Source organism: Glossina fuscipes, unplaced genomic scaffold, assembly GCF_014805625.2.
Source record: "Glossina fuscipes isolate IAEA_lab_2018 unplaced genomic scaffold, Yale_Gfus_2 257, whole genome shotgun sequence".
NCBI classification, from domain to species: Eukaryota; Metazoa; Arthropoda; class Insecta; order Diptera; family Glossinidae; genus Glossina; species Glossina fuscipes.
Window position 1 is genome coordinate 1,036,486 of NW_023998600.1, and position 22,229 is coordinate 1,058,714.

General features: G+C 33.4%; 2 protein-coding genes across 2 annotated transcripts in view; both read left to right on the forward strand.

Moving 5' to 3' along the window:
• Nucleotides 1-73: 73 nt before the first annotated feature.
• LOC119642787 (putative elongator complex protein 1) lies at nucleotides 74-6,738 on the forward strand. The gene is made up of 7 exons (XM_038042058.1): nucleotides 74-688; nucleotides 756-2,357; nucleotides 2,414-3,183; nucleotides 5,179-5,342; nucleotides 5,410-5,662; nucleotides 5,720-6,072; nucleotides 6,143-6,738. The coding sequence occupies exons 1-7, from the start codon at nucleotides 119-121 to the stop codon at nucleotides 6,208-6,210; spliced, it is 3,780 nt and encodes a 1,259-aa protein (XP_037897986.1). The 5' UTR covers nucleotides 74-118; the 3' UTR covers nucleotides 6,211-6,738.
• A 3,670-nt stretch (nucleotides 6,739-10,408) lies between these two features.
• LOC119642766 (mucin-5AC) overlaps nucleotides 10,409-22,229 on the forward strand; it is a 76,745-nt gene continuing 64,924 nt past the window's right edge. Inside the window, exon 1 of the mRNA XM_038042035.1 lies at nucleotides 10,409-10,815. The gene's annotated coding sequence lies outside the window, so the exon portion shown is untranslated. The remainder of the gene's footprint in view (nucleotides 10,816-22,229) is intronic.

A 22,229-nucleotide genomic window follows, 5' to 3' on the forward strand; every position in this document is an offset into this window, starting at 1 on the left:
TTCTAACTGATCACAGTGAATCATTTGATATGAATTCCTGAATTGCGAAAAAAGAAGAAGAAGTTTGTTTATTTTTTTAACACATGTGCCGTTTAATAGACAATAGTTAAAAAGGAAAATGCGGAACTTAAAATTAAAATATTCTCAACAATTCAATACCAACATAAAGAACGCAAAATTTTTACTTTTGAATCCAAATGTTGACGACAAAGCTAATAACGAGCGTTTTGTAGTAACTTCAGATAAGTTGTACTCCTTGCGTTTAAGAGAAAATCAATTACCGAAAGTTATAATTGAGGTCCCAAATATTGTTGATGCAGAATATTTAGCTTTGGATAATGTGATATGCTTGGCTACGGGCGGTGGGGAAGTTTTGCTAGTAAATCTGCAGACATCGTCTGCCAGTGAGGGTACGTTTTGCGATGTGGGCATTGAGCGGATGGTTTGGAGTCCGGACCAAGATGTTGTTGTTTTTGTTACTCGTGAATATAACGTAGTAGCAATGACTTACAACTTCGACGTACTTACTGAACACGCTTTGAAGGAAGTTGACGCTGAAGCGGAAAATAAATTTGTAAACGTTGGTTGGGGCAAGAAAGAGACTCAGTTTCATGGCTCAGAAGGAAAACAAGCAGCCAAGAAGAAATCAAATGAAGAATTGCATGTTGTTATCGATCAATTGCCACAGGTAAGGGGTTCAACACTCTAAGAGCCTAATCAGTTTTAAACGTTGCTTTCTTCGTGCAACCATTTAGAATATTGAAATCACTTGGCGTGCAGATGGTGCTTACTTTGCAATCTCGTATGTTTGTTTATCGCAAGGTCGTACCTTCAAAATTTTCGATAAAGAAGGTACTTTACAATTTAAAGCTGAAAAGCAATTTGGTTTATTACCTTGTATAGCGTGGAGACCATCGGGCAATTGGTTAGCTGTCCCTCAAAAGTTACCCAACAAAAGTGTGATGGCTTTATTTGAGAAAAATGGTTTGCGCCATCGCGAAATAGTTTTAACATTTGATTTGGAAACGAATCCCATCAAGAACGTGAAATGGAGTTCAGATTCCGAAGTACTCTCCATAGAAACAGCAAAAGGCTTTTATATATACACCATAAATAATTATCATTGGTATTTGAAGCAAGTTTTAGCATCCGAACAATATCATGAAGTAATCTTATTTGAATGGGATCAGCGGATCGATGAGGAGAAAACTTGTCATATCATGCTAATTAATGGTGATTATTTCACATTTAAATGGCATTGGGTAGTCGATGGTCATATGCCATCCGGTTTAGTTACCGTTATTGATGGCCAACGTTTGCTGTTGACAAATTTCTCAAAGGCTATCATCCCACCGCCGATGTCTAATCGTGAATTGCAACTTGAAGGACAATTTTATATTTCTTCAGTAATAGTGAAGGCTGTAAAAGATATGATTTATCTATGTATGTATGATTCAGGACATAATTTGCACTTCTACGTGGCTGAAACAGAGTTACCATTGCTATTCAAAAAGATTTGCGAAACGCCATTCACAGCTACAAGTTCAGAATCTTCAATGCGTCTGAACTGCATTCAATGGTTTGATTACAGTGAAGCGTTAAGTGTAATTTTCAACCATACCAAAGAAAATACAACGTATTTACATAGATTAACAGCGGATGAAGAAGATCAGCCATATTGCGATTACAACGTTGAAGGCACAATAATTGCACTCGCAAAATGTGAAACCATAAAAAATCAATGGATTTATCAAACTTTAGAAGATGGAGCACTGAAAACATTAACTTTAGGAACGAGTTCTATTAAAGGTACGCAGCTACATGTGCAATTGAATTACATCGCAGAGAAACTAGAAGTGATTAGCAGAGATAATCATACCGACTTCATTTCCGTTGTTTTAACAACTAATCGATGTTTATACGTTGATAAGGAGTGTTTGGCAACGGATGTAACTTCATTTTGTCAAACTGGAAATTATTTGTTATTTACTAAGTTGGCTTCTCTGCACTTTGTAAGGTTGGCAGATTTACGTATAATAGATGAACGTCGCTTGGAAAGGGGTTCAAAACTAGTGACAGCGATTTCAGAATTAGGTAGAGTCGTTTTACAAATGCCACGTGGTAATCTGGAAGTGATCAATCCTAGAGTCTTATCTTTAGAGCTGATTAATGATCTGTTAAAGCCGTCAAACCGTTATTATCGCTTAGCATTTGACATGTTACGTAAACAACGAATCAATTTAAATATCATCTGCGATCATAATATAAAAGATTTTCTTGATAATTTAGATGTATTTTTAAAGGAAATACAAAATCCGAATTGGTTAAATCTATTCATAAGTGATCTACAAAACGAGGTTAGTAATCAGTAAAAAATTTTTAAAAAGGGTTTTTTCGATATTTATTTTCCTAGGACTTCACCAAAACCATGTACGCTAGTAGTTATAAAGAAAATTTGCAAAGCTATCCTGGAGATTTTCAGATCGAAAACAAAGTATCCTATGTTTGCAAGGCTTTGTTATCGCATATGGAAGCTTCTAGCGAGAAACGCTATTGTCTACCAATACTTACGGCCTATGTTAAAATGGATCAATTGGAAAAAGCTTTACTATTAATTTGGGAGGAAAAAAGGCGCCATTGCTTTGATGAGTCAGAAGAAACGGAGGAAGCATTGAGATATCTCCTATATCTGGTAGATGTTAATGAATTGTTCAACGTGGCTTTGGGAACATACGATTTCGGTTTAGTTTTATTTGTTGCTAAGAAGTCGCAAAAAGACCCTAAAGAATTTTTGGCTATGCTCAATGAGTGGAAAAAGTATAAGAACGACAATTATTGCAAATTTAAAATTGATGAATATCTAAAACGTTATGAGAAAGCTATACAGCACTTGGCCAAATGCGGTGCAGAACATTTTGAAGAAGGTTTAACGTTCATCAAAAACAAAAAGCTCTTCATTCAAGCTCTAGTATTATACAAACATGATAATGAAAAGCATAAAACCATATGTTTAGCCTATGCTGACTATCTTCGCGCTCAAAGTAAACTAGAAGATGCCAGTATTATGTACGAAAGAGGGGGTAATCTCGCGCAAGCCCTACAAAGTGCAAAACACATATTAAATTGGCAAAGAGTGTTACTGTTGGCGAGAAAACTAAAAGAAGACATGGCCGTTGTGGCGAAGTAAGTGTGAAGCTATAGCTATTCAAAAACAATTTTGTTGTACTGATATTTCCTGGCAATATTTAGAATAACATTCTACAAGGTCCATAAAAACTCGAATTAATCTGAAAGGCTTTAAAGAAAACCAATGCCAAATTTTTGGAAAATCAATCTTTTTTGCAAACTTAAATTATTCCTTAATAGAAAGATTAACTGGATGATCACTTTGAAATATTTTAAATGCTTAAATGATTTCATCCATTTAAACGTTATTGAACAGCCGTATACGAGCACTTGTAATTTCAGACACGTTCTAATCGACCGGACATTTTTTTTTAAAACGGGACAAAGTCAAACTGTTACTGTTTTGATTCGTTTCATTTTTATAATATCTTTAAAGTGACACGAAGACATCCTGCAAAGCAACAAAGGCAATTTGATAACTTAATTTGAACTTTTGTTATACAAGGAGAAAAAAAAATCCTTTTGTGGTTTAAAAATTGAATTTTTTTGATCGCGCGAAGCGCGCAAGTCAATATTTTTAAGACTCTAGACAGCGCATTCCCCCCTACTAAACTAAAGCACGTAAATTCATAAATGTTTCGAAACAAATTTCTTTGGCATTTATACTTTCGTAAATGTCTTTAGAGAAATCTATAAGTCATGACAGCATATGCGAAAATTTTTTGTTTACACATAGGTAAAAAATATAAACGTAATTAAAATGCGTATAAAAATTGTGAACTGACCTATTTATATTGTGAAGGAAAGAATCAACTTTATGAGTTAAAGGATTTGTGAGAAAGTTTCTTCAAATGTTTACTTGCATGCATACACATAAAATGCATGTAGAGAGGAAGAGACTTAATTATTTTGAAACATACCCAATTTCGAACCAACTTACCAATATCTTCGCATCACATAAGTGTTATCTTTTTTTTTCTAACGGCATTTTCTCCCTTTTTTTTCATTATCTCTAATAAGGTAGTATATATTGATGCGTAGGGACGAGTTCTTTTCATAGAGAGGTGTAATCAAAAATGACAATGCTTTTATTCCACGCATAATTGCTCAATTTGCTTACATATTAAGAAACTTCAAAATGAGATACCTCTCTCTCTCGTTTGTGCAAATCAATCCAAAACACTGGTATTAATAATAAATTGAGAGAATCTCAATTTGGTGCCATATGAGAATAATAAAATGAGCCACTTCGAATTTGGTGCCATGTGAGAATAATAAGATGAGCGACTATGACTGCAGGGTAATATAAATGCAACACAGCTGTGATATGTAAATTGCTGTTGGAAGAAAGTGTGTATATGCAAGAGTCACTTAAAAAGCCATACTTAAACTTCTGAACTAAAACTATTGAAATTTAGAGAATATAATTTAGGAAAGGCGTAGAAATTATTGATTACTTTATTAAGCGCGGTGTATATCTTTGTATATTGCGTACATAATAACGTTGTGCTGCTTCTGTACATATTCGTTCTCATTTGTTTTGCATGTTTTGTAGAACTTTATAAAATAAGCGTATATTCGTTCTCATTTGTTTTGCATGTTTTGTAGAATTTTGAACTAATTGATTATAATCATAATATATATATGTCACACCGCTTTAGCTAGTTTTCGAACCCTATTTGACAAGGTTTATAACAAAAAATTTAAGCTGCTTCTTCGAGACAAACGTGAAAGATAAGCAAATATGTCTAAATTGATTCTGATGATCCAACACACACATTCTTTTGGAGAATGGTTACAATAATTACAAAAGTATTCTATAAAGCAATTTCATTTGGCGAGAAGGAGGGGTTGAAATCCCGAATGTCGTAGAGTTTTCCATGAAACCGAAAGCTGTAGATGCTAAGATTTGCTTTAAAATTTTAGTCTTAGAATTTATTTTTCTGCTAAAATAAAAAACTTTTAATAAATTCTAAACTTTGGGTTGTAACAAGCGAGATGGTGTACGATATTTATTGGTAATCCCTTATAATTGTCTTTTTTTATTTAAAGGTCTCTGATCAATCCCTTGGAAGAACAAGGAAAATTTGAAGAAGCCTACGATATATCCAAAGCATACGGCAATAATTTTAAGCAATCGCTTGAGATCCTTGTTAGAGGCAAAATTTTCCTTAAGGCTATTTTTGAAGCTGAAATGCGGGATGACAGCCTTCTAGGTATTGTTAAAATCAAGAAAAATCTGAGTTATACAAATTGATTTGCAACTACTTAAATTGTTTGTAGATACGCTTATTAAAATGGAGTTGTTATTACATTGCAATCATTTAATGGCATCTTTATTGTCTGATAAAGAGTTGTTTCTCAGTTACAAGGAACGTTTATTGGCAGTACGTGTAAAACGTTTAAAAAAAGTAGAGATGCTTTATGGTGAAGGTGCAAATCAAACGCTTATGAATGACAATGATTTATTATCAGATACCAGCAGTTTGTACTCTTCGCGTTATACAACCAGCTCTCAAAATACTCAAAACACTGGGTATAACGTAAAATCTATTAAAAGGTAAACTTATATTATTATTTATTTTTATTACAGAAAAACTTTCCGCTCGAGTAAAAATCGCAGAAAACATGAACGTAAATTGTTGAGTTTAAAGCCAGGCAATCCATTTGAAGATATTGCTCTTATTGATGCTCTGTACAATCTTATCGTAAAATGTTTTAATCAACAACAAAGTATTCGTGATACATGCAAAGCTTTAATAATGCTTGTAGATCACGACGCTGAGGCTATTAAATTGCAAAAACAATTCAAGCAGTTATTGACCGTAATGCAGGATTCATTAGATGAAATTTGGATACCTGAAATAAGAACAACTTCTGAATTTCTACAAGGACCCAATATCGATTATACTCAGCTGCAAAACGAACAGCGTTATGCTATGATAGGTAAGCATTTTTACGGAAATTTCCATATGTAATTTTTGATTTTCTTATAATTGTTTTCCTCTCTAAACAGATCCCTTGAAACGATTTAAACCACAACTTAGTATCAGCGATTGGGAATACGAAATATTGAAAGCATAATTTTAATTTTCTTGTTAAAAAGCCATAATTACGAAATTTTTTACCATACGTTGTAGTTGATTGCTCGTTAAAACAAGTGAGAAAGTTTTATTCGGGTAGGCCCGAATCTCGCATACCCACCGCAAATATAATCTTTGACGTCCCACGCTTTTGTTTATGTTTATAAAAAAATGAATGGGATAAAATTTATATGCAATCTTCTTCAGATTCTTAAGAAAAATTTAATCATAATTAACGTAGAGTTTTCATACTTAGCTTGTCGACTTTTACTCTTCAAGTCCTTTTATTTGACATTCATATCGACGGTATTGTGGTGAAAAAATTAAAATTTAAAAGGATTAATAATTAAAAGGTCGTGTTGTCCATCATTTATCTCATGATTAATATGCATAAAATCCCAAAAAAAAAGTGAAAAAAAACAATTTAACCGCAGTGTGTGGGTATAGATGATTCTTCCAATTTTTACACATAAATAGTAGAATTATCCGTAAAGAAAATGTAGAAAATTTCAACCTTTTTTTTCTTTCTTAACTTATGAGTAATGAGTAAAGAGCGTACTCCGACGAATTTGGCCCATTTTTAATACCAACCTGCGTGCAAAACCCCACACAAACGGACAGACATGGCTTAATCGATTTAGAATTTCAGGCTAATCAAGGCTGTATATATACTTTATGGGATCTGTGAAGGTTCCTTTTAGATGTTGCAAACATTACAATAAACGGCTATAGCCCCTTTCGTCAGTGGTGGGTATAAAAATTACTCTAAGATATATTTTCACTTTCTTATAGAAAATAAAAGCTAAAAATAAAAAAAAAATAAAAAAATGCAAATTTCCTTGCTTAAGCTAAAATATTTTTATTACAATCCAATGAGTACTTAGGTGCACCGTTAAACGCAAAAATCACTGGACAAGAAATTTATCTTATATTCGTTTAAACATCAGTTTTACTTTCGCTAATTAATACCATCAATTATAGCGAAAATAAAAGATATTGTTTGTTGTTAAATTATTATAAACATGCAAAATTTTTTGTTGAATTCCAAAAAGATATAAAAACAAAAAAAAGTGTTGTCCAAAAAAGGGTGTATTAAGATAACATTTGTTCAAAAAAAAGGGGCGTATTTTTAAAAGTTCTGATAAAAAGTAATAAAAAGAACGCCACAAAATTGTCTTTTCTTAGAAAAATTCACAATAAGAATATGATATTTGTTTTTCCATTCGATTATTTCTCTTTCTGTCGCTCTCTTTCTAAAACAAAATTCTTTAATAAAGGTTGTAGTGATGCCATTTAAGCACTTCTCATATTGTCGCTGTGATTGTAGCAATATTTTTACAAACTGTTGTGACTTGATCCTTTTGATCCTTCTAGTCCTTCATTTGAGTGCATTGTATGGCGGCTACTGATGTAACTATATATATATATGAAAGTAAATACATTGATGTCAATATATATATATATAGGTATATTATATCCAAATCGTTCAAAGCGACGTTAAGATTATATGAGGTTATTGAGTTTAAAAAACTGGTTCTTTACATTTTCATCGATTTTTTTATACATTTTAAAAACATATTAAAACATTACAGTCGCGCTTGGCTCACTAATCAATACCCTACACCACATTGTCTAACACAATCCTTTCTTTTGCTTATAGAACACAAAAATTATACAGTGTTTTTATATGAGCTTACTATTATGAAACTGTATATTAAAAATTAGAACGTTTCGCAAATATAGGCTTACTTTCCGTAAGAGTGGTTGCGCCCAAGAGGATGAAAAATTATAGTACGTATTCAAAATTCGGTATAGTTAATTTTTATAACAAACTGCTATTATGAATCAATTTTCATCATAAAATATTAAAACTTGGACTTTTCTGCCCCAGTTGAAAGTTAGAACTTTTTGTCATATGAACTTCAGTTTCCGTTACATGAGAGGAACTCAAAAAGTTTCCCCGGCTGGTGCAAAATATTCGTACCAATCTACAATGCCGAAAGACCACTACTTAGCCACTTTTGTCGACAAATTTTGAAAGTTGTAATTTCTTTCCAAAGGGTTATCGCAGTTGTCAGTTATAAGGGGAGTGGTCAAAAAAGTGCACCAATCCAAACCATTTTCAATAGCGTTCTTAGCTGTTTGACCCAGCACGGCAGTGTACGAAAGTTCGTCAAAATATCTGAAAAATGGCGAAAAATGTAGCTTAAACACAAACAGGCAGGCGGACAGATAGACGTAGAATCATTTTCTGACTTCATCGGTATAATAAAAGGTGCCACTATCTTAAACGCTTCCCCGCGTCACATACGTCCACACAAACTTGTATACATATCCTGTACCAAAGTTGTGTAGGTCATAGTAAAGGACACTGTAGACATTTCAAGTTCGTGTAGATTTTTTTTATCTTCTAAAAACAGTTATTGTAAAATGTACAACTTCGAATATTATAATTTTATCGTTCTTTAATCTTTACAGATGCAAATTAAATATTTTTATTATATCCTACACCACTTGTGATACAAGCTATAATCCTCTGTTGGTTGAATACTAAAATAATTTAAGGATGAACAGAAAATTTCAATAGAATTTAATCAAGTTTTGAATTGTTTCTCAATACTTATCAGGGCGGGGAAAAGTAATAATATAGTCGAGACGTTGAGTGTCTTACTATTAGCAAGAGACGCAACTCGCGATGACAATGTTTATAGTTGGAAAAACCATTCTTCAATACATCTCGGCTTAATGTTGATGCAATAATTCTGTCTATGTGCATTTTACTGCCAAACTAAATTTTACAACTTGGACAAGTTACCTGCGTTTGACTTTCATATTTCCTGCCAAGAAGAATTTGTTCAATATATTCTTCAGTTAAATAAAAATAGGGCAACAACATAGTCCCGATCAGCCAAATTAAAATATATTATGTTCAGGGTAAAGGATATGCAAAATTTATCTAAAAGAAAAACAGGAGAAAGAAGAAAATTACTTACATACATTCGTACAAGTGGTTTGAATGAATTTGCAATCTTTTATATATAATTGTATGAAAAAAGAGCATTTATCTTCCCTTAAACGCATTCTGATTAGTTTTAATAAATTTTTAGAGACCTTCCGTTCGATTTTCGCAAATTTTTGAATATTTGGCGTTAATTCTTCTTCTCTAGATGTATAAATGTATAGATGTATAGTGTTTTGGAAAATATGCGAACCAAACTTATTTAATTATTTATCGTCACACCGGTTGCATTTTCTGAGTAAGTTGCGCGTTAAAAAAAAACAAGTGTTTGTCTTTGAAAACAGAGATGTGCCTTAGTTAATTCTGTAGTATGGACGTATCTTTTGACCGCTTTGCCCTTTTTCAATATTGATTTTGGTGCAAAAAGTTCCAATATCTTTGTCCAATTTGAAGATGATATGTTAATTTTTACGACCGGAAGATTGACTATTGACCATTTCAGCCAGACGCAGGCCGAATAAAAATTGAGTTGATCAAGAATACGAATATTCTATATTTGAAGTTGCCCCCCAAACGTTACAAATGTGTGGGCATATATGAACATACGAAATGCATTTTTTCTATCTCTTAAAACTCCAGCTTCTGTGCATTACTCATCTTACTCTCACTCTTACTCTCACTCTCAGTTGCCTGTTGAATGTGTTTACTTTGTTATTTGTTATTTTGCAAAGCGAAATAATGATTTTCATTTAAGTTGAGACTCTTCTCCTTTACTCTCAGAGATTTTTTCTGATTACTTGGCACTACTAAAGTACTGCTGGTGTTGTTATTGGAAAATTTGGTTTACTCTGAGAGGATTTTTTTGATTACTTCGCTTGAGGTATTGCAGGCATTTTAAATTTTTACTCTCAGAAATTCAATTTTATTATTCTCAGCATTTTTTTAGGTACGCGAGGAGAAGTGTGCGGCAAAGAAAATTTTACTCTCGGAAATTGAATTTTATTATTCTCACCACTTTGTATTTTATATCATTTATTATTATTACTCTTTAAAATCCTTAAATTATAAAGTTGGTATTTTAGTTGCTTTTTTTACTTTGAGAATTGGACATCGCGTTCATTTGTTCGCGCGCTTGTATTATTGTCAAAACATCGTGATCGAGCGGCCACATTTTACTTGCTTTTTTCCAATGATTTTATTACAAAAGCAGTTACTGAGATGAATAATTAATATTGTGCAAAAAAAAAAAAAATGTAATGTAAAATATTGTATAAAAAGTAAAAGTGTAGAAAAAGAAAGAAAATATCAAAAATTAACGGAATATTTCTGAGACGAAATGTCATAAAACCGAAAATCATATTTATAAAAAATAATAAGAAAAATATGCTTATATATGCAAACCATGTGGTACAATTGGGCTTGTTTCCGTAAAAAATGTGAGCAAAAATATTTCGCTAGTAGCCATATTTGTTTACTGTCAAACAAAACCGTAACTTACTCAAGATCAATTTGCCTATAAAAATAAGAAAATATATATAAAACGTAGTTGGTGTAGTGTTGTCCGTTTGGAAAAACAATTTGCTGTGTTCATTGAAATTGAGAGGAAATTGTGAAGAAATTGCAAAAGCAATTATTTTAGCATCGATGGTAAGTTGTAAATTTATTTGATTTGCATTTTTCAAAATTTAACTTTTCTTTTTTTTTTTTGCTTTTCATTTTTATTAATTTTATTTCAATACTTATGCGTACTAACCTATGCACAAATAACGATACTCGGCATTAGCTACGTTGAGGCAACAAAACAATCAAAACTAGTAAAACGACTTTCAACGTCACTTTGTTGTTATTATGATTTACAGGTTTATTTATTTGTTTTCTCTCTCTTTCTTTCTACTATCTCTGTCTTTACCAAATATTTACACTTGCCTTTTTTCCCTACACATACCTACCGGTATTAAAAATGTATTGTTCGCTAGTGCATAGTTTTTGTTAAGTTTTTTTTGTTATTCTAATTGGAAGTCATGACTTTTTGAATATACACACAATACATACGTACGTGCATTCTTAATGACTTGCTACCCCTCAATACGATTCTCTTATTCGCTCTTATTTTGTATAACGTAGAATCAAGTTTGTTACTTTAGTTTTTGTTTATTTTGTAATTTATGTCGGCGGTCACCAAACTTTTGATCCTGATGAAACATATAAGTTTCTTAATACACACATGATTTATTCGTGTTGATAACATTTGAAATCGACATAAAAACCTGAATGACATTGCGAATCTCAATACTTTGCTTTGGTTGATTGATTTTTAAATTTTGGTTTTATTAAATTCTTAACTTGAAATCAAGTATTTCGCAAGTATATGCCCAGGCACTTTTGTTGGCTAAATGCAAAAAATTTTCCTATTTTCCATGTTAAGTGGACTTTATGCTTTTCATTTATATTCAAGCAAAACAACCCCGCTCGTCGCAGTTAAAACTTGTTTTCCTTATTCCTTAATTAATACACTTTCTATAATTTAAATCCAGCTGAGTGTACTGAAAGAAACATTATATATTTAAAGTAACAATTGTTCCCGCCGGCTTAGAATACGGCTCAGGCCTGAAAGACTATGCTTAAAGAAGTAGATTAAATTTAACTTTAGGTTTGGCTAACACCGTCAGTAGACTTTTTACCATTTATTATCCATGATACAATTTTGCCATTTAGTGTTCATATAGTACAATGTCTGGAGCCTGGAAAATTTCCTTGTAAGATAGGTGTTGTGTCAGGGAGTACTGTTTGGTGAACCATGCTTTGTGTAGTAGAGAATGTATAGCAACGTTTTCCATAAAAAATGTAAACTATACAATGTTTAAAATTTTTACGGTTTACTGGTACGCACTATTTATTTGAGTAATTCTTGTTATTTTTGTAGCCATCACTGAAGGATGAGGAGTATATTCGTTTTGGCAAAATGTTTGCAACGTCCAGAAGGAAGCTTCCGAAACATCACAAAGTGTACATATTCCCGATCAGCATCGAATTCTGAATCGATTTAAGCGAGTCCTGTTGTCCGTCTGTCCATGTCTAAAATTTGTTTTGAAAATATTCTCCTGGTCGCAAAAATGAACCTATCGACGTCAAATTCGGTAGAAAAATTGGAAATTCTTGCACGCTGGCTGCTATGAAAAATGGGCAAAATCGGTCTAATGATACGCCTAAAGTACTACGTAAACTGAGGACACTTCTGTCTTTTAAGAGGAATAAAAAACTGAGTGAAGTAAATTTTGTCTTTTGGGCTCCTTTAGGACGGTTTGCATTTCCTAAAGGTTTTAAATGAAACGTTAGAAATGTTTATTTAGCTAAACGAATATTTGTATATTTATACTTCTAAACCTAACGGGTATTTAAACGAGAAATCTTGTGTTATTTTAATCTCATAAATGACAAGGTAATCTGGTGATAATTTCAGAAAATATCATTGCATATTGACTATCGGACCAGAATAGAATTGCGCCACTAAGATAGGACATTGCCAAAATACATACCTGAACGAGAACTGCCGCCTTGCCACCTTCACACACTGACAATGATTATCTGAATAGGACATGATGAGTTTCGCTGCTGTGGGACGAAATAAAACCCTAGCTAATCCAAAAATAAGCTATGGTTTATCTTGCTTTGGACTAATCAGTCATAACTAAGATTTTCGAATCGAGTTTGTCATATTGTGGAGGAATGTTCTCCAAAGCTCTAAGTATTGTAAGACGAAGCAATGACTACTTGTGTCCTTCCATTTGATTGGCTATTAAACTTTCAATGATCTTACAAAGACTTGATGGCATGCTTATTGGACAATAGGTGAAATTCATTTGCCGATATGTATAATCAAAACCAATTTCCAAGAATCATGAAACGTGCCAGTAATCATAATATGATTAGAAATCTATGTCAATGGATTGGATGGTCTTTAGGAACCCAATCCTAATATTGTCATTCCCAAAAGCATCAGGGCTAAAGCATAGAACTGCTTGGCAGACTTCTTTCCTGGTGACGATTTTAAAATGAAAATTGTAACTATTCCTGTGCAATAAGTCATTATCGAGGGTAAAGAACTTGCTAGAAGCAAAAAAAAAATATTCGTTGAATGTTTTAGGATTCATAGAATATTCCGATCGATTCCTTCGCTGCCTATCGCTTGTAAATTCTTCCATAGCACTTTGGATGGAAATTGAAATTAAAAAACTTTTACTTTTCAATATGATTGATTCCATGCTGAAAAGTTTTCAGCAACTCTACTTTTAAATGCATGTATGTGCAAAGTAAACACATTTTTTTAAGAAACATTTTAAAACCCTGAATGTCATTGACGGTGTTTACATGTTGTTGTAGAGATGTACGAATGACTCACGGGTCGTAAGCGTATGTGAACATACGAACGAGTACATCAAGCAAAATTTCTGTTTCTTAAAATAAACATATAACGAAAAACTTTCGCAGTAATAAAGTATTAACAATAACACTAACTAATGCCAACCATCTGAGAATATGTTTGAATAGGTTTGTTTACATTTTTCAATAAAAATTGCCTGAGGATCTGAGAATAAGCATAAAAAATTTGGTGACGGAAGTTTATAGAAAGCAGAAGATAAGTTTTTTAAATATCATGTAAGGTGTACGCCCAAGGATTTGTCGGTCACATTGAAGGATGTTTAAATTCACGTCCATTGTGTAGCAAACATCAAGTTGATGCAGATCTACTAACTTCATTTCTTGGTCATGCGAAACCTGACAGCAATAGTAAAAGCAGAAAACTTTATTGAAAATAAAGCAGAATCTTCTCAATGGATGGCAATACTTAGAACATCTTATTCAACACTTTTGGGAGAAATAATCTTTTGAATAAAACTCACACAACTCCAACAATGCAACAAACGGGGGAACTGAACAATAATTAAGGACAGCAATATCGCATTATCCATCGAGGACGATAGGAAAGTTTGCGATACTACACACCGCCACCGACAGATTAGTGAGAGTGAGATGGCCTCAGAGTTGTTACTGGCATTAATAAAGTTATTCTTTCAACGTGGGCGGGGATGTTTAATATTAAACATGTATGTTTGCGCTTGTCAACTTGTTATCAGATTTTCCTATTTTTCTATCTACTTACAGTCTATTGTTGAAACTATAATCCACACTACTTAGGGAAGGCAATGTATTAAGCTTACGCTAGCTTTTGACTTTTGATACAAAAAGTAATTAAGTTTATGCGAACGTATATAGCACGCAGGAGGAATTAAGATAGACGATCTTTTATTATACCAATCGATTCAGAAATTGATTCTGCGTAAGCCTGTCCGTCCGTCCGATGTCTGTCGATGTAAATTTTTGTGCAAGCTACAGGTTGCAATTTTGGAGATGTTTTGACGAAATTTGATACACTGTCGTGCTGAGTTAAACTGCGACGAACGCTATTGAAGATGTTTTTAATCGGTTCACTTTTTCGACAACTCGCCTTATAACGGCCCATTTTGCGAAGTCGTTGGATAGAAAAAAATTGGAATTTTCAAAATTTGTCGACAAAAGTGGCTAAGTAATAGTTTTTCAGCATTTTAAATTGGTATGAAAACTTTAGACCGGCTGGGGCATATAACGAAAACTGAAGTTCATATGACAAAAAGGGCTAATTTTCAATGCTTCAATATGAAAATCAGATCATCAAAGTAAATTGACATAGAAGTCAACCTTACCGAATGTGGACCATGTTGCTCTATGTTTTGGATATCACCTCAAATAAATTCTTTTGCGAGAAAATAGTATTTAGCTTTTGGTGCATTAAAGTAAATTGACACAGAAATCAATTGTAACGAATGTGGACTGCGTTGGTCTATTTTTTGGATATCACCTCATATAAAGATTCCTCCAATAGGCGGGCTTTCATGACAAGTTTTCTTTTCCGTGAAAATAGTGTCTAGCTCTTGGTGTATTATTACCAAAACTTGTGAATAACTGTATTAGGCCAAACGGTGCACAGTATCTAGTGGTCGAGTATTATGTTCTTGCTTGTTTTTCATTATTTTAGCCAAAGAGTTTTTTCTGTTATTCTGATCTTTCTAATCAAAAGCAATGGCAAAATGTCGATCCTTTTTTCGTTCAAACTTGTCGGAGACCTTTAGCGTTTATTTCTATCACTTAACAAAAGACTTAAGAAAAAAATCTTTATGATGATCGTTGGTTAACATTGTATTTGGCTTATAAAATGGTTTTAGTCAAGTGCAAAAAAGTGTTTCCTTGTATGCCGCCTAACTTATTTTGTATCCTTAATGCCAACATCCTGTTAAGTTTAACTTTTCGATTTGAAAGCCATGGCACTTCATGGGCACTTTAATTGAATTTTGTCTTTTGAATTTTATCTAGACATTGGCGAAACCGCATAACATTAACATAATTCACATGGCAGTTCTAGAAATCCCAGCTTAAATTACATTGTCTTTGCTTGCCTTTACTACTTATAAGTTGTTTTTATCCGGCGAACGTGACATTTTATTAATTTATGTGCAAATTCATTTAACCGCTTAGTAATTAAATTAAAATTCACGTATTCAGATATCAATTTATGCATACAAAAATCCCCAAATCATGTTTTTTATTTTTTTTTTATTTTTTTTTTTCATTGAATATTTTTCATATTCAATAACAAACTAGGTTTTTGGGGAGTGTAAAAACTTATTCTAAAGAATGTTTTGCCATTTGGTTTTGCCTTTTTCTTCTTTTTTTTAATATATTTATTTTTTGTTATTTAGTTTTAAGCTAGAGTTAAAGTGCAATTTTAGACCCACCTGAATATGAGCCTAAGTTCAGATGGGAGGCACTTTGGATCGTTTGAGATGCATGTTTGTTTGTTAAAATTGTGTGAAAATATAATGGAATTTCTAGGAAACTCCCGCAGGATTAAACTTAATTCAGGTTTATGAAGATGTCTCTGAAGTAGAACGCAGCAGTCACACGCGGTTAAGGCTTACACAGCGATATATATATTGATTCGGATCTAATATTTAACATTTAAAATTAACTTTAAGGGCTAGTAGAAGAGCGGAATAAAGCAAGAGAGAGAGAGAGAGAAATAGATTTCCGTTGCTTGAAATACAACTCACAGATAACTTGAAGCTACAAAGGGCTTAGAAAGCTGTTCGAATTTTCTACTGCTTTTAGAATATCTCCTTCTAATTCACTTACTATGTTGTCTGAGAACCTTAGTGAATTGCTTGAAATTAAAATTGGTCCTGAATGTTTCATCTATAAACGCACTGCTCACTAACTCAATAAATAAAAGTCAACATTTCAACTTACAACATTTTCCCGATATCGATTCCTAACAATTTTTCACTCCATACGCATATTGAGTGGGCCATGGTGTAGTACCTCTAAAAAACTGGAAAAAAACGACTACGCCTACTCAATTTTAAAGTGTGTCATAATTTTATTCATTTCACAGCCTTTGTAATGCACAGAAGCAAACTTCAAAAACCTCATAAAGTATATAAATTCGTGGACAGATTCAAATTCGAAATGCATCTAAGCGTGGCCCTCCGTGCATTTGGCCGTCTGTCCATCTGCGCAGCCATGTAGTGTTTGTGGTAAACATTCTCCCATTTGCAAAAATGAAGATATCGTTCACAAACTTTCCAAGCAACACGCCTACAGAGCCATACAAACAAAGCTATGTACACATTTGCTTTCCATGTTTTTCTGCTTCGTCCTCAAAAAGTAAATTTTCACTTCTATTTTGAAAATAGAAAAAATCGTGTGTGCATCCCTAATATTACAAAGCATAAAAGTTTAGTTCTCCTTTTTTTTAGGATCACGGCGATGGGTATAAAAGATACGGTCACGACTGAATGTAATTTTCCTAGTTGTTTATATACGCGTCGAATGCGCGTCTGTAGTGCCCGTATCGGGGAAAATTTGAACTAAACAATGAGTTTTCTTAGCAATTTCCTGCATCTCATTTGGTTGTTTGTGCAGAATTCCTGCAAGTAAAATCCTGAATCAAACTGGGAAGTGGCCCAACCGGCTGTTTAGGTTGTTGCCTGATGAGCAAAAAGATTGAGATAATTAATGATTTGAAATCGATTTTGCTCGGCTATGGTGGAACGATTCATAACGGACTCTAACGATTACCTGCGAGGTTTGGGTCCTCACAGCCAAAACATTGAACTTCCGAATGACGGCAGCCGCAAGATGAGCGTCCTAAAATGAGTTCCAAAAATATTAATATGGGTATAGTGTGTTTTGAAATAAAGTTGGGATTCTGCCTATTGAAGTGCTGAAGACGACTGTGGTTTGAAACAAAGAAAGCTATTCACAAACAATTGTATCAGAACTAAACCCGTTTTATCGTTACACACGCGTTCATAAAATCATTCAACCTGTCCAAAATAAAATACTTACATCGAAACTGTGTGTTTGAGAAGCTTCGAATTTCTGAATCAGAAGAACTTCAACTTATTCTCTTTTCACGAAAGTATTTCTTTATGTAAGAAAATATGAATACGTTCTTATAAAATTTCTTAGAATACATTAATATTTCATTACCCATGCGCTAGAGACTGACTCTCTTGCTTTATTAAAGAATTCCTCTTTGTTTCTTATTTCTCTGTTTTATATTCATGGCCACATTTTGAAATTTCCGTTTAAATCATTCTTTTTAAACGTTGCTTGCTTGCTACCTATTAATATTACTTTAAAAGAAGTTCTTAGGTTTCATACTTAAGAAAAAAAGCATAGGTCAGGTACAACTTTGATATGTTATTACGAGTACCTAGTGTATATTGTGAATAATATTATTGTTACTTGTGGAGCTCTTTTCTCTTTATTCTATATGGTGAGCTTGTTTTAATGTTTTATGTTAAACATGAATACACGAAAGTTTTTTTTATTGAGGTCTTTGGTTTTGTGGTAAAACTGTTTTGCAATTATTAACAACAATTAACTTTATGATCGTTTTTGCTTTGGGTAAATTTACAAATGAAGTAAGCATACGGGTTTAGATGAAACAATTCGCTGCTGCTAGATGTTTGCAAATAATGACAATACCAAGCGAAATAGTGGCTTGAATACCTCTTTCTTCATACACGATTCACTCGATGGAAAAAGTATTCGGCTGCCACTTTACTCAATACTCCATGTCTTTCTTTTGTAGTCTAACTGTGAAGGGCGGCATGTAGTTCCTTTCCGCTTTCGATTAATCCAAAACCCATTTGAGCTAAGGAATAACACCAGCTTCGGAAAAAGGAAATAGCCAAAGGCATACTTTCAAACGAGTACGACGCTTATTCAACAACATTGTTGTTGGTGTTTTAGTTAAGAATTCTCACAAAGTGATGAACAAAATTGAGCCTAAAACAGAAAAACCGTTGTGTATCCTTCTGCACACTCTTCGAATTAACTTTCCTCCACTTTGATTCCCAGCTGATCACATCTGTATCGTGTAAAGTTGTTGAAGGTCAATCAGAGCCTTAATATCGCTTTAACGACCTTCTAGGACATTTTTAGAGATTTGCAAACAAACTTTTATGTCAAGTATTCAACCTAAAAGAAACTCTTTGTTTTGCGTTCGTTACACTCTGCAATACTTGTGGCACTACGACATATGAAGTTTGTATGAACGTACACAACATCCAGAAGGATTTGATATAGACCCATGTTTTGTTATACCGATCGGTTCAGAATCACTTTATTAATTCATCTAAGCTTGTCTGTCGGTCTTGTATTGTTTTTTTCAACCTACAGCTCGCAATTTTTGAGATATTTAGATGAAATTTGATAAGCAAAAGTGAACGAACGCTATTGAAAATGGTTCAGATCGTATCAATTTTTTCCGAGCGCTTCCCACATACCGCCTTGCTTTGAAAAGTCGTCATGTTAAGAAGTATGTGAAGCAAAGTGGAATGGTGGACCGTGGCGCAGTACAATGTTTTTACTTGTTTTGTTTTTCTTTAAAAAAGAAAGCCTAAAATTTGAAACAGCAGGTGCAGGGAAAGTTTTTAAATTATATGTTATAATACAATTTCCATGTAGTTTATAATTACAATGTCTATCCATTTTCAGAAGTAAGAAGTCGTAAATATTAAGAAGACTGTTCGTTTTGTCTGCTTTTGGGTGTTGACAACTTACTTTTCTGATGAATTCAAGACGTTATAAAGGGACGTATAGTCATCACACATTTTGACTTTATTTTGGATTTCGTGCAAATTAGGCGTGAGGACTAAGGCCCTATGACCTCTTTTTATGTCAGATGCTAGGTGCAAGCACAATCATAGCAATTATTCCTCGCGTTGATTAGATGTATCTTATCTAGTTGTGGCTATAGCGAATGCTCAGGCGGCAAAGAATTAACACTTAGGCAGAGGCACCCTCTGGGCTGCGACGTTCATCTTCCTATCTTGCTATTTGTTTTCCCTCAATTCTTTCGGGCTGTCATTTTGTTGAAGGACCAGGAGACATCTCTCGAGGTATTGTGTCATACTGAAAAAAAAAGGCTGGGAAAAAAGGCCACATGCGATCAAGAATAAAGAAAGTTAAGTCCATTAAGAGAATGCTTTCAGTACTATTTAATAAAGAATCGAGTGCTTTTCGTTTTTCTTATAAAAATAGCACTATGCAACTGGCTGGTGGGACATTTATCCGCTCTTGTATTCAAAATTTCGGTTACAATAGATGCAAATAAAAATAAGCTTGGAGTGTTGTTTGGTGAGTTTCATTCACTTTGAACGATGAATTCTATCGATTTATGCTGCATTAGTCTAAAAATTTTAGACGCGATATAACAATCCTTTTTGAAGGAAGCGCATATGAGCTTATTTGAAAGTATTATGGACAAGAAATTTTGCACGCATGTAAACTGTTGGATTATGTTTAGTTGTTTAGTAATTGGTCGAATTTCTTATGTCCATCATCCTTATATTAAAATGGATTACTTTTGTTATAGTTTATGAGCAATGAGCAAAATGCTCGTAGTTGTTTTTTTGGAAACCGTAATGCTTTTTTGCCCCGCCTTCCCAATAGTAAACTGCGTGTAAAAATTTAAAGTCTATATTTTTATTTTTGCGTCTTGGGGACTGTTTACCACGCATATTTCATAGACAGACAGAATGGCAGACAGAGGGACATTGTTAAATCGATTCAGAAGTTGATTCTCATCAAGAACTGATCAAGCTTTCTTCTGGTTGTTGCAAACGTTTTGACAAAATTAATATATCCTTGTCCTTTGGCGGCGGACCATACTTTGAAGCTTAAACATCAGAGTCCATTTTGTAAAAGTAATGTATGTCGAGGATTCCTCACCCGCTGTTAGGCTGACACACTGACTCAACTTCATGTTATTTTCAATGAAATTAGACGCTTACTAGAAAAATAAATTATATCAGATACGTTATTCTCAAATATTGTCCATAATAACCGATTTTTTTTTTTTTCATCTAACGGGCAACATACGAATTCCGTGTCAAAGGCAACGGTCTCGTTCGCCTATCCTCGGAAGTATCGGGTTTTCGGATATTGTTATAAGAATTGAAACGCTCCCCTTCAATAAGGCGATAAGTCAATGTGCGAAATAAATGTTAATAAGAAGCAGCCATGTCTAATAAATTAAAAAGAGCTGGTATCACATTTCAATTCAGTGTCACTGGGGGTACTGCGGCGCGTGTTGTTGTTCTAGAGCTAGCCATCTTAATAGAAGAAGTCTGTCTTTTTCTCACAAACTTACACGGATCCGAATACCAAGGTATTGACACGAAAAAATTTAATCTTACCTGACTATAAATACTTGACATTGTCGAGGCTATTTTTCGTTAACGATGTGAACGAGTTATGGAACCCGCTACTGCTTCATACCGAAATGATTTTTAATCGTAGTACATTGAGAGTAGCTATAGTGTGTGTGTTATGATCACATGTGAATCTTGGTCTTAAGTATTATGCTGTACTTTATTATTATGCTATATTATTTGCAGCTTTACCTTTACTGTTGTTGAAGATTGTCCCGCAAGATACTATATAGTCTAGCTGGTTCACTAATTACTGAATATTGTAATGATTATTATTGTATAATAATACTGTCTGCAATAACTATTATTAATTCAATAACCTTAAACTTGATAAGCTTGCCCATGACTATGATAGTGGGAAGGTGTTCCATCTTACTGAAAATAATAGCTCTCTCCATCCTCAAGCGGCTCATGAATATTAGATATGATGTTCTCTTGCACCAAATCCAAATAAAGATCAGGTATTAAAGCGTGTGTACATATTTTTGGGACCCTTTGTGCAATTAGCTGAATCTTTAAATGGGAGTGTTATGACTTTATTCGACTTGATTGGCTATCGGTTAACAGTTCGCTTGAGATATGCTTCTGCTTATCACCGCTTATTACAATTCAAAAGCATTTTCTTGCACATCAAGCAGGGAGAGTAAGACCCTTCGGAAATTTGCGTTTTATTGAGCTATTTAAAGGTCACAAAAGCTATCTTACTTACGCTTTAGATTAACTTATATAGAAAGTAGGATATGTAGGATTATGCATAAATAATGTACCAAAGATAGGACTTTAAGAGGCAAAAGTTGGAATACTATCCAGCGAGCATGATATGCTACAAGAACGTTAAGAAATCATGCGATGCAGCTGATAACTTGAGGTACAGACGTTCTCATATCAACATCAACATCATACGACAGGATGGATCTTTATGTCATCTATTCTTCTGACGAGACATATTTACTTCAATTTCATTATGAATTTAGTAAACAATAACAAAAATTACTATGCATGCAGTGAGTATAAAATTGTTCGGACTAAGCTGAATATAATTTTTCTTTCTTGTTCTTTTTTTTTTTATTAAAATTTTTGTGTTTACAATGCTATTATATCAAAACATGCATATGTGTGCGCCATAATTCAATAATGTAATCAGATTATTTCACCGCATAAACATACATATATAAATGGAAAACGTAAGCTTACCATTGTGTAGTACTGTATGTATGATGTTTGTCTTCTTTTGTTAGAAAA